The following is a 14,279-nucleotide window of genomic DNA, read 5'->3' on the forward strand; positions in this document are numbered from 1 at the left end:
TTTGAAAACTTGGAGGGTACCAGGTGAATTTTTCGAAAACTCGGGGGTACTTGGTGAAAAAACCGTTAAATTTATTACTTGCTATAAAATAAGGTACTTTATGGAGAATTTATCTACCATTTGGCGGCAATAAAAGTTAGGATAATAAGATTTTGATTCAATATATGTTGGTTATATATATCTTTCAGAGTGATTATTTAATATATCATATACGTATAATACTAATAATAATACAAATCTAAACTTTGACTAGTGGTTAGGACTTAGGAGTTTGCCTTCCAACTTTGAGGTCGGGGGTTCAATTCCCACTAAGGAAACTTTGAGGGTAGGGATTTCGCTTATCCTCCCCCTTACTCTCAAAATATCTATCATCTGATAGGGCAATTCATCTCCAAATCCAAACAAAAAGATAAAGCTAATAATAATTTAAATATCATGTAATTATATCATGTATATATAAGGTTAATAATATAATAATATCATGTAATTTTACCGTTTCAATACATTTTGAGACAAAAGGTGATTATCATACAAAAACTGACTATATCAAACAAAAACATATTATATTATATAATTTCGATATATACAATAAGTTACTATAAATCTGGTCCATTAAAAAGTTATCTTTTAGAGTGTCACATTTTGGTGTCTTTTGCATAAAAAATCATAAACTACATAGTAATTAGGTATTTACTCGATTCTCTCTCCTCGATTGTGGTGCGTTTCTCGCATTTTCTCTCTCCTCTTATTGATGGTATGTCACATGTGCTCAGTGCTATTCATGCATTTGGTTTTACGCGATTGTTATTGATTGTTTCATGAATTAAACTTATTTTTCATTTATCTCATATACTTACTCCGTTTCTTTTTAAGCACTTTGAATTTCACGCTTACCAATGAACTATTTTGACTATTAATATCTTTAATTGTGTATTAGAGTACAGTATAAAAAATTAGTTTTATGAAAATATACATTGAGATGAATCCAACATATATTACGTTATAACATTTGATTTAATATAATAGTAAATCATGATCAAACCTCATAGATGAATAGTGGAATTTTCAAAAGTATAACAAGTAATTTGAAACGGATGAAGTATGTAATTTCATGTTTTTAGTATATATATAAGCTTAATGATTCGAATTTATGATACAATCTGTAGATGCCCATATTTTCATGCGATTGTTCACTTATTCTTGTTTATTTCATCAGATCAGTTTTTCAAGTAGGAATGAATGACATGTCACTCCTGGGCCCAGGGCGGCCACCCCTCCTGTCCTGCCTCAGGGACGGGCCTGTCAGCAGCACAATAGAGAACAAAAGTGCATGTCATAATATCAATTCTTGGCATTATTAGCTCAAGGGGTTGCAAAACCCTACAGTTGCCATAAATTCAAGTTGTTCTAATTTAAACGTCTCACTTCAACCCAGGAATGGGGTATAGAGATCCTTGAAAGAACTACTTCCTAATAAAATCACATGGAAAATAACTTTTTTCGGAATACGAGTTGCAAAACAAATCCGTTCATGAGTGAGGCAAACCTTGGTCTCAAATTTAGCAAGCATCCGGAGCCTTCCCTGTTAGGCAAAAAGGGATGAGGGGCTCTACATTAAAGTACAAAAGCACGAGAATACATAGCGCTTCCAATCGCCATACAGTTACCACCATTTACGCTTTAAACAAAGTATTCTGCAGCATGGATCGCTATGGTTGTATCAACTCCAATCAATCTCTGAGCCTAAACTATGAGCTACTAGAATAATGGTACTATATTAAGATAATACACAGAATATCCTACATATGGCACAAAATCATCTACATATCTAGTCTATTAGAAAGGCTCCTCTGATCTCCAGTGCATCATCAAAATACTAATGCGAACAAAAAGGCAAAAGATGTGGAAGAATGAGTCACCTCAATTTGGACTATATCGCAGATGCTGTTCATAGAAATTGATCAACTGTAACCACGCCAAGGGGGGAAATGTGAGATATCATGCCATCTATGGTCAATTAGTTAACCACAATAAAATGTCATCATGAAACTAAAATATATTTACCAAATGAGGGTTGTTTGCCTTGAGAAACTTGTTGTCAACCATAACTTCCTTCCCATCAGACCTAGAAGATGAAAACCAAATTCCAATACATAAACCTCATCATCTCAGACAAAATAAGGTGTTTAAATGTAATGTAGAACCAAAAATCAGCAGCTTTGCCAAACCACATTAATTCCATACATGTTCATTAAGCTTATTGATGATAATAATGTGGATTGGGGAGAATCAAGTGGGAGCTCAATGGGAGAGCTACCGCCTCCCAACCAAGAGCTTGGGATTCAAAATTCCCATCACCCTCAGTTGAGGTCTTGTGGTGAATTTTTCCTGGGTAAAACTACCAGTTACCAGTCTAAATGGCTGAAGTTTTCTTGTGATTTCATTCTCCTTACCAATCCCACCTTATAAGGGTGTGCCAACTGTGGCCACTCAAATTTCGAATTCAAAAAAATGTGGATTAAATCTTCTAAATGGTATTTACCCTTGTTATTACCACAAAAGAAAATACTTTAGCGTGCATGCTACTGAAGGAAAATCATGACTGAATATATTTGGTTTGACATAAAACACAATATATAAGAAATTGAGTATTCTGTTATGCGGCTATTACACCAAGGAGACAAGCAAGTGATTGAGAACAGCTTATACGAAAGGTGAGATAACAATCTGACACAAACCAAATTTGGCAGTCCAGCTCATTGGTGAACAAGTATCCTTGTCAAAACAAGAGAATCCCGCCTCACAAAAATCATATTTTATTGAAGCGGGAATTTATGACAGAACTCAAATTACAAATACAGATGGACTCCAGTATAAAATCAAATACTAGCAAGCTAAATGCATTCTAAGGCACCTGGCAGATGACAGGAGCAGGGGATTTGCAGCACACTGCTCTTGATAAGACTACAGTCAAATCTTTCAACAAACACAACCACAGACATCACACAGAAAACAAAAGCGATCTTTTCTTTTTCAAGTAAATGACCAAAACAATCTAAGCATGACAACTGAAAAGTTCCAGACACTTGGATAAAACACACGAAAGAAGTGAGCATCACTAGGAATTGCCGTTTCCTGTCAAATTAGACATGACTACAACTGCAATATGAATATTCACAACAAATAAGCCAGACTACCACAGAACATTTGGAAAAAAGACAATATAGGACCACTAGGTACGTAACCATGCATTGGTTTGTAGCAAAATTCATAGCGGTACTTTAAGATAAACCAGTACCCGAAAAGAAAAGAGTGACATAGAACTTTAAAGAACTTATACAATCAAACAACATGACAAATAAAAGAACCAATGCACTTGAGCATGTAATGCCAATAAGATCAGCAATGATGTAAATATTTGGAAAAGAAATTAAAGTTAGCATATAGCAAGAGTAGCTTACTCATATTACAGTGATGATAAATATAGGCCAAACCCAATGCATAATACTTTGTAGATGCTTGACAAAATTGCTTCTGTCAAGAAGAGATTAAGGAACCAGACAACAACAGAAAATGACCTTGTTATGTTCACATAGTTGAGCCCATGCTGATTAAAAATATAAAATGTGAATATCATTGTCCATAGAATGATATTTGGTATCAGCTCGAAGCCTGCAACAATTTCTAGTGAAGGAATTACTCTAGGAGCTTCTGACAAGTTAGGCAGCAATGCAGTCTACATGGATGTTTGCTTGACAATTTTGGTTCCTTAACCGCAAAAGTATGGCTTCTCCAAAAGAGTACCTGGAGCTAAGATGACCAAAAAAAAATGGTCTCTCTTTAATGCACCTTTTACCATCTCTCCCCTCACCGCATTAATCTCACGATGGTGAACCAAATCTAACTAATCCTTTTCCTTTCCCAAGTATCCCTCAGATATATATTAAAGATCAATACATAACAAATACATATATTCTTACATTTCCAGCCAGCCCTCAACCACCCCAAATGTTGTTCCTTACCCACCAAAAATAACACAAGATAGCCTTTAATAGCCAATTCTCTAGGTTTGTAGTATTCATATCTTGGAAAAGGGAGAAGGTAATATAAATAGCTTTATGAACTTACACTTAATGTAGAGTGAACTTCAGAGCATGACCACAAGATGGAGAATACGGCCTACAAAAGTGGGGAGACCTCAATTCCCGGCTTGTCAAAGTACCATCATCAAAGTCCAGAGAATTCACTCAAATCATAACAGAAATGGGGACTATGTAGATCTACAGAGATAAAAAAAAAATATGAGCACGATTCTTAATTTTGGATCGTTACTGAACTTATGATCATTCGTCAATATAAAATTAAAAAGTCGATCATAAATGGATCAAACAGGTTTGAATCAAAGGGCATTTTGAAGTCTATTCGGATAAGAGAATTTGGAGTGACAGGAAGGTTTCATCTTCCATTGTTGGGATATTACGTGGGAGAAGGGACGGGAAGAGAAGGAAATTGAAAGAAATTATTTTATTGCAAATCCTTGCAGTGTTGGAAAGATTTGGAAGAAAAAGTACAAGTTCACTTTTACCTCCCTTCCTTCCCTCTCCTTATCGCTCCCTCCCTTACCTTTCCCTCCATCATTGATATCCAAACAAAGTTTAAGCCAAAATTAAGTCTCCTACCTGAAGTCCAAGATCATCTTCCTAGTATGAGGTTTGTTTCTCAATTGTTCTTAAGCAGTTCTCAATGATCAACTACCAACTAGAAGCCCATAATACTATCCTTGGTCAAAAATCTCAAAACTCCAGAACTCAACCTTACCTCAAAACTTAAACCTCTCAACGAAGATTTGGTTAAGGTTAAAGAGAGATATTACCTAATTAACTAGGTTTAACGTCCAACAACAACATGTCCTCTACTTAATATCTCTACCAAGAAGCTCCTAAAGTGAGGAGGAAAATGACCTTCCCTAGAGCTTATACATAGTGCAATTAACCATTTACGGAACCGTTTTCATAGGACATGAGAAATGAGAATGAATTTCTATGACTCTAATGAACAAGTGATGTAACTCTAATGAAAAAGTGATGTAACTCAAAAAAAAAAAATATTAGAAAAAAATAATTCGAAAAACTCTAATGAACAAGTGTTGTAACTCTAATCCAATGGTGTGGTTGAGATTCATTCTCATTTTTCATGTGATCCTGCCCTAATATATATATATATATATATATATATATATATATATAATAATATATATATATATATATATATATAATATATATATATATATATATATATATATATACTCTCACCATTCAAAATAATTATAATACTTTGGCAGAATAATTGCAGCATCACCTTATATGGTAAAAATTATTTAACAATTCTACACCATCACATGTGCAACAAAGCGCCACCACATGGTCAGCTTCCCTGTCTCTTAATATTGTGTGCCACATTGACATGTTGCAATAATTTTGAAATCAAGGGAGTGTTTTATAAGGGGAAAAAAAGAACCATAACCATTTACACAATTTTCAGATCAATGCAACATCTACAGAAACTGCCTCAAGGTAACAATAAATAAATACACAACAGTCACTTTTAAGTTTTAAAACACTATAACACGAAAACAATAACTTTAAAGCAACAGCCGCCTCTCATCACCAACAGCTTTTTTGGAATTACAATAGAGAGGCTAGTAAAATATGGGAAACAGCTGGAACAGCTACAATAGTAATATTGAGGAATCCCTGAATTGACTAGACAGAAAACTAGAGAAAGGATGGCAATATCCAAGGTGGATTATGTGCCCAATATCTGACAATAAGACACCAAACATGAAGGTCTTCAGACATGATAAGATGCAAAGCGCAACAATCCTGATAATAGTAATTAAATAGGCAGAAGGATTAGCATACCTCAATGCAACAAAGGTTACAGCAACATCCTGGACATTGTTTGTCACAGACGCTGAATAGCTTATAGGCTTTATGAGACTGGTGATAACATTGGAACTCCTAGAGCTGTCAAATTTCTTCTTGCAGCAGGCATCGGAACTCCCTAACATTAGCTTATCAACTCTATCACAAGAGCTAATATTTGCAGGTGCTGTGTTAGGTAAGTAATCAAAACTGTGTGATGTCATATCCGGCGTGAACCTTCTTACAGAACCAGATTTCCTTCGCTTTGCACCTCGACACAGATTGCCTTGACCTACTTCCACACAGTTGGCATTGGATTGGCAATTTTCAGGACCATCTCCTTCTACAGTCATGGGCAGCTGAAGATGTACATCCATATTCTTTGTACTTGTATCTTGGCCATATAATTGGTCACTGTTTTCTTTTCCATTGCTAGCAACATGTGGAGATACAGTCTCAGATCCCTTGCAATCAAAGCTTCTGGTCGCTCTAGGTCTCTTCATCGCCTCATCATGCTCTACAACAATGGCAACCATACTAGGTTGAGGATATGCCTGAACTGAGTTCTCTAAAGTAGCAGAGGTTTCATTTTCATGGCTAAGTGATAGCTTACTATGTGTTAACTTACTCTTAGAGACACCATAAAAATATTGCATTTTCTTCTTTGGTTGGGTAAATTTGCGTTTCCGCTTTCGAGAAGTCTTCTTTTGCCCAGAACGCAAGCTTCAGCCAAATAAAAAATGCTTTAAGAACCAACAATCACCAAAATGGCAAATAAATCCAACATCTGAAAATGGCTCAAAACATAAGCTTATATAGCTTAGTTATGAGCAAGCAAAAACCTTTCTTCATAAGCTTCCACAACATCAGGACATGTTTGAAGATGATCAACAGGCTCCCACGTGTTCGCACTCTCTGGCCAACCACGCCTAAAGCATACACAAATTTTACCAAGAAGAATGTTTAGCTATCTTTTATTGAACCAAAACGACTGCACTTATAAACTCAGTAACTATTCTTCCCTTGCACCCGTAACAGCTAGGTTCACCACAATTCATTGTCACCATAGTATGCATCATAATGTCACTCATTAATTCCTGACAAGTGACAACTAGAAAGCTAAGTTTGACGATCATATTACTAGCCATCAATGTTTCTTAAAATAAATTTCTAACATTCAACAGCTAAACTTTATGTAACATCCATATATAAAGCCTAACATAACTTCTTTACTAATACATTAATATAATAACTAAAAAGAAATGTTCTAATGCACAACGTTGTTGAATTTGTCTCAATGATTATCGTCAAGATAACAACTTCTCAAATTTAAAAGAAGTTAATTGTTACAGTTGTGTTGGGAAGCAAGAAGGTCAAAATGTTGCAATTACTTCTTTAAGAAAAAGGTGTTAAAATGTGGTATTATCAAAGTATTTTAAATATATAACATTAGCAATATAAAGTTTAAATTTGGCATTCTTAAATATAATTCCTCCCTATCACTTAGTGTGAAATAATTGTTATTCAATAAATTAGAGTCATTATGTACTTGGTTGGTTTTGTGATACCCTATATTGGTTAGGCCCCCCAAATTCAAATTCTAAGATCCACCTTTGAGTATATGCAACTTTACCAAACTGGTTTTTGTTCCACAAAATTTCAAGAAAGAACCAATTAAATTTATGGCACAATGAACACCACATTACCAACATGAATGCAATACTTATTAGCTTAAGCCTTTGACCAAATTATGGATACAAATAATATCCAAATACCAAATACGGCTTTTATATAACCCCCGTGAAGTAGAAGAATCCCTTGGTAAGATACTAAGATCAAAGAAAGAACTATTTCATCCTCTGTAAAAAATTCTTCTAAAAATTCTGAACCTAATCTTTTCAAAAAAGAACATCCAGTACTTTTGTATTTACGAGATAAAGTTCTAGCCCAAGAAAGTCGAAGAACATACTTTATTCGATAGAAACTCTGAAAGAAATACTTTCTTGTTGGACATGATTTTCCATTTAATTCCTTATTCCTGAATTACTAATCCTTTCTCCATTTCTGCCCAAGAAAGATAAAGATAGAGATAGAAATAGGAATGATATTAGGTATGAATATGATCCCCTCTTCGATTTACTTTCAAAAAAAACTTCAGCTATGTTCAATAATTGATTCTTATGTACTCGGAAAAATAAGCCCATACATTTCACGCAAAATGTTAAAATGTGATATTGCTCAAATCTCCCAACACTTCAGCCTAAAATTATCGGCCGCCGTAGCTGTCCACAAATCTATCATGTACACTATGCACAATCAAATTCATTTTCTACCTAAAAGGCAAAAAATCATCAGCAATTAAGTAACCTAAAGACTGAGTTCAATTCTAGCAAACAAATTCCATCCACAAATTAGCCTAAAAAACTAGCACAAAAAATGACAAACATTAAAAAAGGTAGTGAAGAGAAATTACGCACCATTTAATCAGATATTGACGCTCCCCCTAACCAAAAAAAAAAACAATCACAAAGAAAATCACAAACCTAAAAAAGAAGCCCTAAAAAATCATCATACAAAATCAAAATCGAAAATTCACCTTACAAATCCTCTTCCTACGAATCGATTCAACCTCATAATATCCATCCGCAAGCTTCTTACGCTCAGCAGTAGTCGTACCACCATCTAAAACTTCAACACCATCTCTTTCTCTCTCCTCTACTTCTTCTTCTTCATCTTCTTCCTCTTCTTCTTCATCTTCTTCCTCGTACTCTTCTTCGTCGTCGTCTTCGTCGCCATCGACTTCTTCTTCTTCCGCTTTTTCTCTCTCCTCATCTCCGACTACGACATTTTCTCTCTCCTCCGTTAGACGCTGCGTATCGGTGGTAGAAGGCGGAGGTAAGTCGTTAAACGCGTAGTTTTGAGAATCGGAGAGTGAGTGAGAGTGAGAAAGTGAGTTTGACTCCGATTGAAGAGTGTTTTTCACCTTCTTCATTGTTGTTCGTTGTCTCTCTCTAATTTTCTCTCTCCTGTGAGAATAGTTCTTTCTCGGTTTTCCCTCGCTTGGGGTTTTGATTTTCTTTCAGGACTGTCGGAACAATTGGAATTTGGAGGGTTTTCTTCCTTCCACCAATGTCGACTTTGTATGTCATAAAAACTAGGAAAAATTGTTAGAAACTACCTATTAAAGACACTTTTTTTAAAAAAACTACCTAATATCATGTTTATTTTACAAAACTATCTTATAAGTGGAAAAACTTTAAAAAGCACTACCTAATTCAGAATCTACTAACCATGGTTAACTATTTCCTTCAATTGTCACTATAATATAAGATTACTAAAATACCCCTTAAAGTACCCAACCCCTCTTTGTTAATTTCCCTCACAGCGGCATTTAACTATTGAATACCCCCTTAAATCGTTTGTGTAATTTCTTTCCCAACCTTTTGCTTCACCAATTATTCTTCATTATGAGTAATAAAAGCAGATAGAAATTGGGTTTTGAGTCATTAATTGATGTCGTTGATGATGATGAAGAATATGGTTTGATGATGGTGCAAAGCTTGCTCTACTCGACACTTATACTGCTAGTTTGTTTTTGGGATTGACTTTTGAGGAAGAGATAGAGCATCAAGTGATCAAGAAAGTGATGATATCATAATTGTAACATACTGAATTTAGGGGGTATTTTCATAATCTTATATTAGAGGGATAATTGGAGGGAGTAGTTAACCATAGTTAGTAAATTCTGAATTTGGTAGTGCTTTTTAAAGTTTTTCCACTTATAAGGTAGTTTTGTAAAATAAACATGATATAAGGTAGTTTTTTTTAAAAAAGTGTTTTTAATAGGTAGTTTCTAATAATTTTTCCTAAAAACTATCCACTTTTAATAAAGACTTAACTAGTTAGAGGTTGCGATAACAAAATATAAGGTTATGTTCAGTTCATCTTATTTTTGCTTATTTTAGATCTAATCAGATCAGATCAGAAAAAATAAGTTCAGATCAGAAAAAATAAGTTTAGATCATATCAGAAAAAATAATTTCAGATCAGATCATGCTTATATTTAAGATTCATTATACTATTAAATATCTTTCATTACATATTAGTAAAAATTATAATAATTGAATATTAATAAAGTATTCATTGAGACGAATCAAATAAAGAAATTGCATAGTATAGGGTTTGATCCCAATACCTCAAATACATATACTAAAGTTATAACCACTAAGCTAAGTTGTATTTAATGTTATTATCATAAAGTATTATATTAATAAATGAAATTTTTTCTTACCCGATACATAGCATGGACCTAATAATTAGTTCTTAATTAGTAGTTGGTTGTTTATTCAATGGATAGGTTATAGGTGTAGCATTGTCCATCTATTTTTATCTATCATCAATATGACATGAAAATTTTAATCAAATGAGACAACGTTGAAAAATAAATAGTCGGATATTATTAGATTAAGGGCAATGTATTAAGATATTAAAAGAATGATGGAGACATAAATGAAGAGGCTTATGTTGATATTAAAGGGTGTCCAGGTGGTGATTTGGTGGAGGAGGGTTGTTGATTTTATTATCGTGATAAGTATATATCACATATTGTGATTAAATATTCAATTTGTCTGTTTTCGTCTTATAATATAGTGTTCACTTCTAATTTTTTACAACAATTAAGGAAAATGGAAGGAGTTTTAGGATTTTACAAATATATATATTTAAGTAAATGTTTATTGGGTACTTTTGTCTTGGAACTAGTTTTTTTCTTCTTTTTCCTTTAAAATAAAATGAAAGAGCAATAAATGTTCCTTGGAATGGTGTAAAACAATAAATAGGGACACATATTTTAAAAGAAAGATGGCGTATTTTGGAAAGTTTTTACGTAGAAATGAAAGATAATTTAGTCCAAATAAATTGATAAAAAAGAAAATAAGCACATCATTTTGAGACACTTAACAATGAACGCAAGCACTATATTAGGAGATGGAAGGAGTAGTATATAAAGATACGTGGAGAAAATACTAAATCATGAAGTTGATATCTTTATCATTTGTTGAAAATTATTTTAATTTTACTATGTAAATATCACCTGATTTGAAATGTTTGTTATATCAACGTGATAAACTTGAATTTTCTTGTGTTAAAAGAGATGAAAAAGATAATGTGAGGAGGGGAGAGATATAAAGAGGAATTTTATGGTTTTACCCTCATCTTAAAATCAATACGGCATTTGTACTTTTTGTTTAGTTAATACTACCTCGTACGAAGAAATAAATCATATTATACTATTATATATATATTACATCCATTTCACAATACATGCACCATTTCTTATTTAATTTGTGCACTATTTATCAACCAATTTTGACAATTATTCTCTCAAAATCATGTAAGAAAAAACATAGTCAAATGGGATCTTGTTGAATTCGTCTCAATGCGGATATTTCAAATATCATTTTTTTATTATTTTTACTTATATATCATTAAAGATATTATTCTCGAAAGAAAAGCATTGGAGTGCATGAGAAAACAAATGGTACATGTAATGTGAAACGAAGTAGTATTACTTGTTTAAGACTTCATCCTCAATACAAACCTACCTCATAAACACACATATATATCTGATATACTTTCACAAACATCTACTTAATTTATTTTTTGAGTCGTTTCAAAACTATAGACTGACTTAGCGTAAAAAAATTGGACAATAAAATATGTCGTTTTTCTGTCACCTACTCTAATATCCCTCACTTTTCTCTTTCTTTAATCTACTTTTTGTCTTCTTCCAACATATTTTCAATGACTTTCCTTAGGTGAATTGACTAGTTTCTTATTGAACTGAAGTGAATACTTATTAGCATCTAGCATATTGACCAAGTGGTTCTGTAATACTCCGTATTTTTAATACTAATTTCGTACTAATTAAGAAAATATAAAAGAATTAATAAAAGGGTATTTTAATTTATTTACAAATTAATAGGAATAAATTATTAGTAATATGAAATTGTTAGGAATTTCCGGAATTTTAAAAGAGACCTAATCGACCTAGGGTTACTACCTTTGGAAGGGAGTATAAAAAGAAAAGGAGAGGGAATTTCAGAAAACCCTAAACCCTTCTTTCTCCCTCTCCTCAGCCGACATTTTCTTTCTTCTCTCTCTCCTCAGCCGACTCCCTTGCCTTCTCTCTGTCTCTCGAATTTTTCAGCCTCTCTCCCTCAGATTTTCTTTCTTCCTCTCTCGGATTCCCTCTCAGTCGGTGTTTGAGGGTCGCGCGGGCGTGGTCTCGAGTGGTGCGAACTCGCGCTGCGAGCGACGAGGGTGTGCCGAGGTTGCGAGCGACGAGGGTGTGCCGAGGTTGTGGTTCGAGGTTTTGGTACGAAAGGCGTGCGGGTGTGCCGAGGTTGTTGTTCGAGAGTTTGGTGCGAAGAGTTGTGCGGTGTTCGAGGGTTGTGCGAAAAGTGGGTCGAAGGTTTTGTTGCGAGCAGTGGTGTTGGCTCGTGTGTGTGGTTCGAGTATTGCGACGAAGGTCGCGGTGTTCGAGGGAGTCGTGCGTGTGTTGTTGTGCGTAGGTCGAGAGCGAGCGAAGGGTGCGTCGCTGCTGTGCGCGCCAGCGAACCGAAGAAGGCTCGAGTGGGGCTGTGTGGCGAGCGAAGGCCACCGGAGTTCCGTCGCCGGAATTTTGTGCCGGCGAAAGTCAGTGGTATAATTTTGTACTTAACTTAGTATGTCAGTTTATTAACTATTCTTATATTTACTGTTTTCGTAGTTAAGAAAGGTTTGTAAATTATAATTAATAATTAGAGTGTTTAGTAATTTATTAGATTGTTAACTAGTTAAGTTATTGTTCTGTTTTAAGTATAAATTCTGTTAGGTTTGTAATTGGAATAAGTTGAAAGTAGGAAAAGTGTGTCTCATTATTAGTTACAGTTATTATTGTTTCAAGAGTAACCTGTTTCATGAAATCTGACTTTGGGACGTATGACTTACTTTTGGACATGGAACTTACCTTTTGGACATATGACTTATCTTGGACATATGACTTACTTTTGGACATATGACTTGACTTTTGGACATAAGACAGGCTGGACTTATGACATTTTGGATTGGTAAATAGTGGACTAATGTTACTAAATAACTTAGTTACTCACTAATTCTGACTTCTAAAAGACGTTAAATTCACTAGATTAGAATTATAACGAAAGTTCTGGAATAAGGTTTTAACTATTGCGTAATTCGAATCGTTAGATCGTTATGGTCTTAGTACGTAGTAGTTGTTAGTGTTATCAAGGACGTAACACTAAAGCTTTGTTTTAACGATTTAGGTCCCAATTTCATAAGCGGCTCGTTCTATTAAGTCAGCGAAAATTCTCCGCTACAAGGTACGTACGCGTACCAGTTTACTTTCAAAGCTTAGTATCATGTTTAGGTTGCAGTTCATGTTATTGGAACCTAGTACCATGATAGGGAACATTTGATTGTGATTGTTTGGTTAGACGTTTATAACGTGAAATCAATATGATGCATTGAAATATGTTGCATTGAAATGCGAAGTTCTATCGTAGTGTAACATCAGCATTATTAATCTGATCTATAGAGTAACAAGAGTGTTACTAGGGATAAGATTGAGTTTGGTAATTAAGAGAGTATGTAAATGACTCCTTAAAGTTATAAAAGAATGATTGGTAATAAAAGAAGATTATGGCGATACTTGTAGTTGGACTCCCTACAAGTATAGAACAATGGGGGGAGTGTAGGACTTGTCCTACACTCCTACGCAGGCCTACTGTGACGACAGTAGTGTCCTTATATTTTGATAACTCAAGTAGGCGGAAGGTTCCGTTCGATCTTGGGGGTATGCATACTAAGGTGATGGGTGTGAGACGGAACAAAACCGTATTTGCATTTCATCTAATAGACCAAGTTGTCTATTAAGGATTCAGTAGCCCGTATGATTCTAGTAAGATGACGGTGCCCGTTCGATGCCAAATAATGAAAGATTAAAGGATGTGAGATAACGTAGGTTCATATAACAGTTGTAATGTATGCATCATTTATGTTCATATAGTTTCAATGGTTCATTACGTACTCAGCATAGCTGACTCTGTGTGTTATTATGTGTTTGTTGTCCTGTGATGAACTATTGATACTTCAATGGGGAGCAGACTAGGTGAGCTGGTGCTGCTGCATGAATCAAGCATAGGGGGCTAGACTGTAGTTTGAAGTTAACTTTTGGTTTGATATTACTGAATTTTATAGAACATTGTTACATGGTTTGAGTTTGAATAAAGAGGGGTCACTATGATTCCCGAGTTGTATTTACATTTTCTATTCCGCTGCAATTTGGTTTTGAGA

The 14,279-nt window shown here is 34.4% G+C and overlaps 1 protein-coding gene across 5 annotated transcripts; it reads right to left on the reverse strand.

Moving 5' to 3' along the window:
* Positions 1–1,095: 1,095 nt before the first annotated feature.
* Positions 1,096–9,052, reverse strand: LOC104889766 (chromo domain-containing protein LHP1). 5 transcript variants are annotated; one of them, XR_007271760.2, is made up of 9 exons: positions 8,521–9,050; positions 8,402–8,427; positions 6,767–6,853; positions 6,553–6,647; positions 5,922–6,441; positions 4,129–4,280; positions 2,065–2,125; positions 1,920–1,965; positions 1,507–1,582 (listed from the first exon to the last, which is right to left on the reverse strand). XR_007271760.2 is itself a non-coding variant. In XM_057394911.1 (7 exons), the coding sequence occupies exons 1-6, from the start codon at positions 8,914–8,916 to the stop codon at positions 1,921–1,923; spliced, it is 1,341 nt and encodes a 446-aa protein (XP_057250894.1). In that variant the 5' UTR covers positions 8,917–9,052; the 3' UTR covers positions 1,096–1,299; position 1,920. The 5 variants fall into 5 exon arrangements, 3 of the variants coding, with proteins under 3 accessions (XP_057250894.1, XP_057250896.1, XP_057250897.1); XR_007271759.2 differs by having other exon boundaries at positions 1,507–1,965; XM_057394911.1 differs by lacking the exons at positions 1,507–1,582; positions 4,129–4,280 and adding an exon at positions 1,096–1,299 and having other exon boundaries at positions 5,922–6,647; positions 8,521–9,052.
* Between the last annotated feature and the right edge of the window lie 5,227 nt (positions 9,053–14,279).

Source organism: Beta vulgaris, chromosome 1 (assembly GCF_026745355.1).
Source record: "Beta vulgaris subsp. vulgaris cultivar EL10 chromosome 1, EL10.2, whole genome shotgun sequence".
Classification (NCBI taxonomy): domain Eukaryota; kingdom Viridiplantae; phylum Streptophyta; class Magnoliopsida; order Caryophyllales; family Amaranthaceae; genus Beta; species Beta vulgaris.

Coding starts and splice junctions, on each gene's coding strand:
- LOC104889766 (XM_057394911.1), bottom strand. CDS start 8,916: ATGAAGAAGGTGAAAAACACTCTTCAATCGGAGTCAAACTCACTTTCT. Junction 6,854..8,401: donor CGTCAATATCTGATTAAATG/GTGCGTAATTTC, acceptor TGTATGCTTTAG/GCGTGGTTGGCCAGAGAGTG. Junction 6,648..6,766: donor GTGGAAGCTTATGAAGAAAG/GTTTTTGCTTGC, acceptor ATTTGGCTGAAG/CTTGCGTTCTGGGCAAAAGA.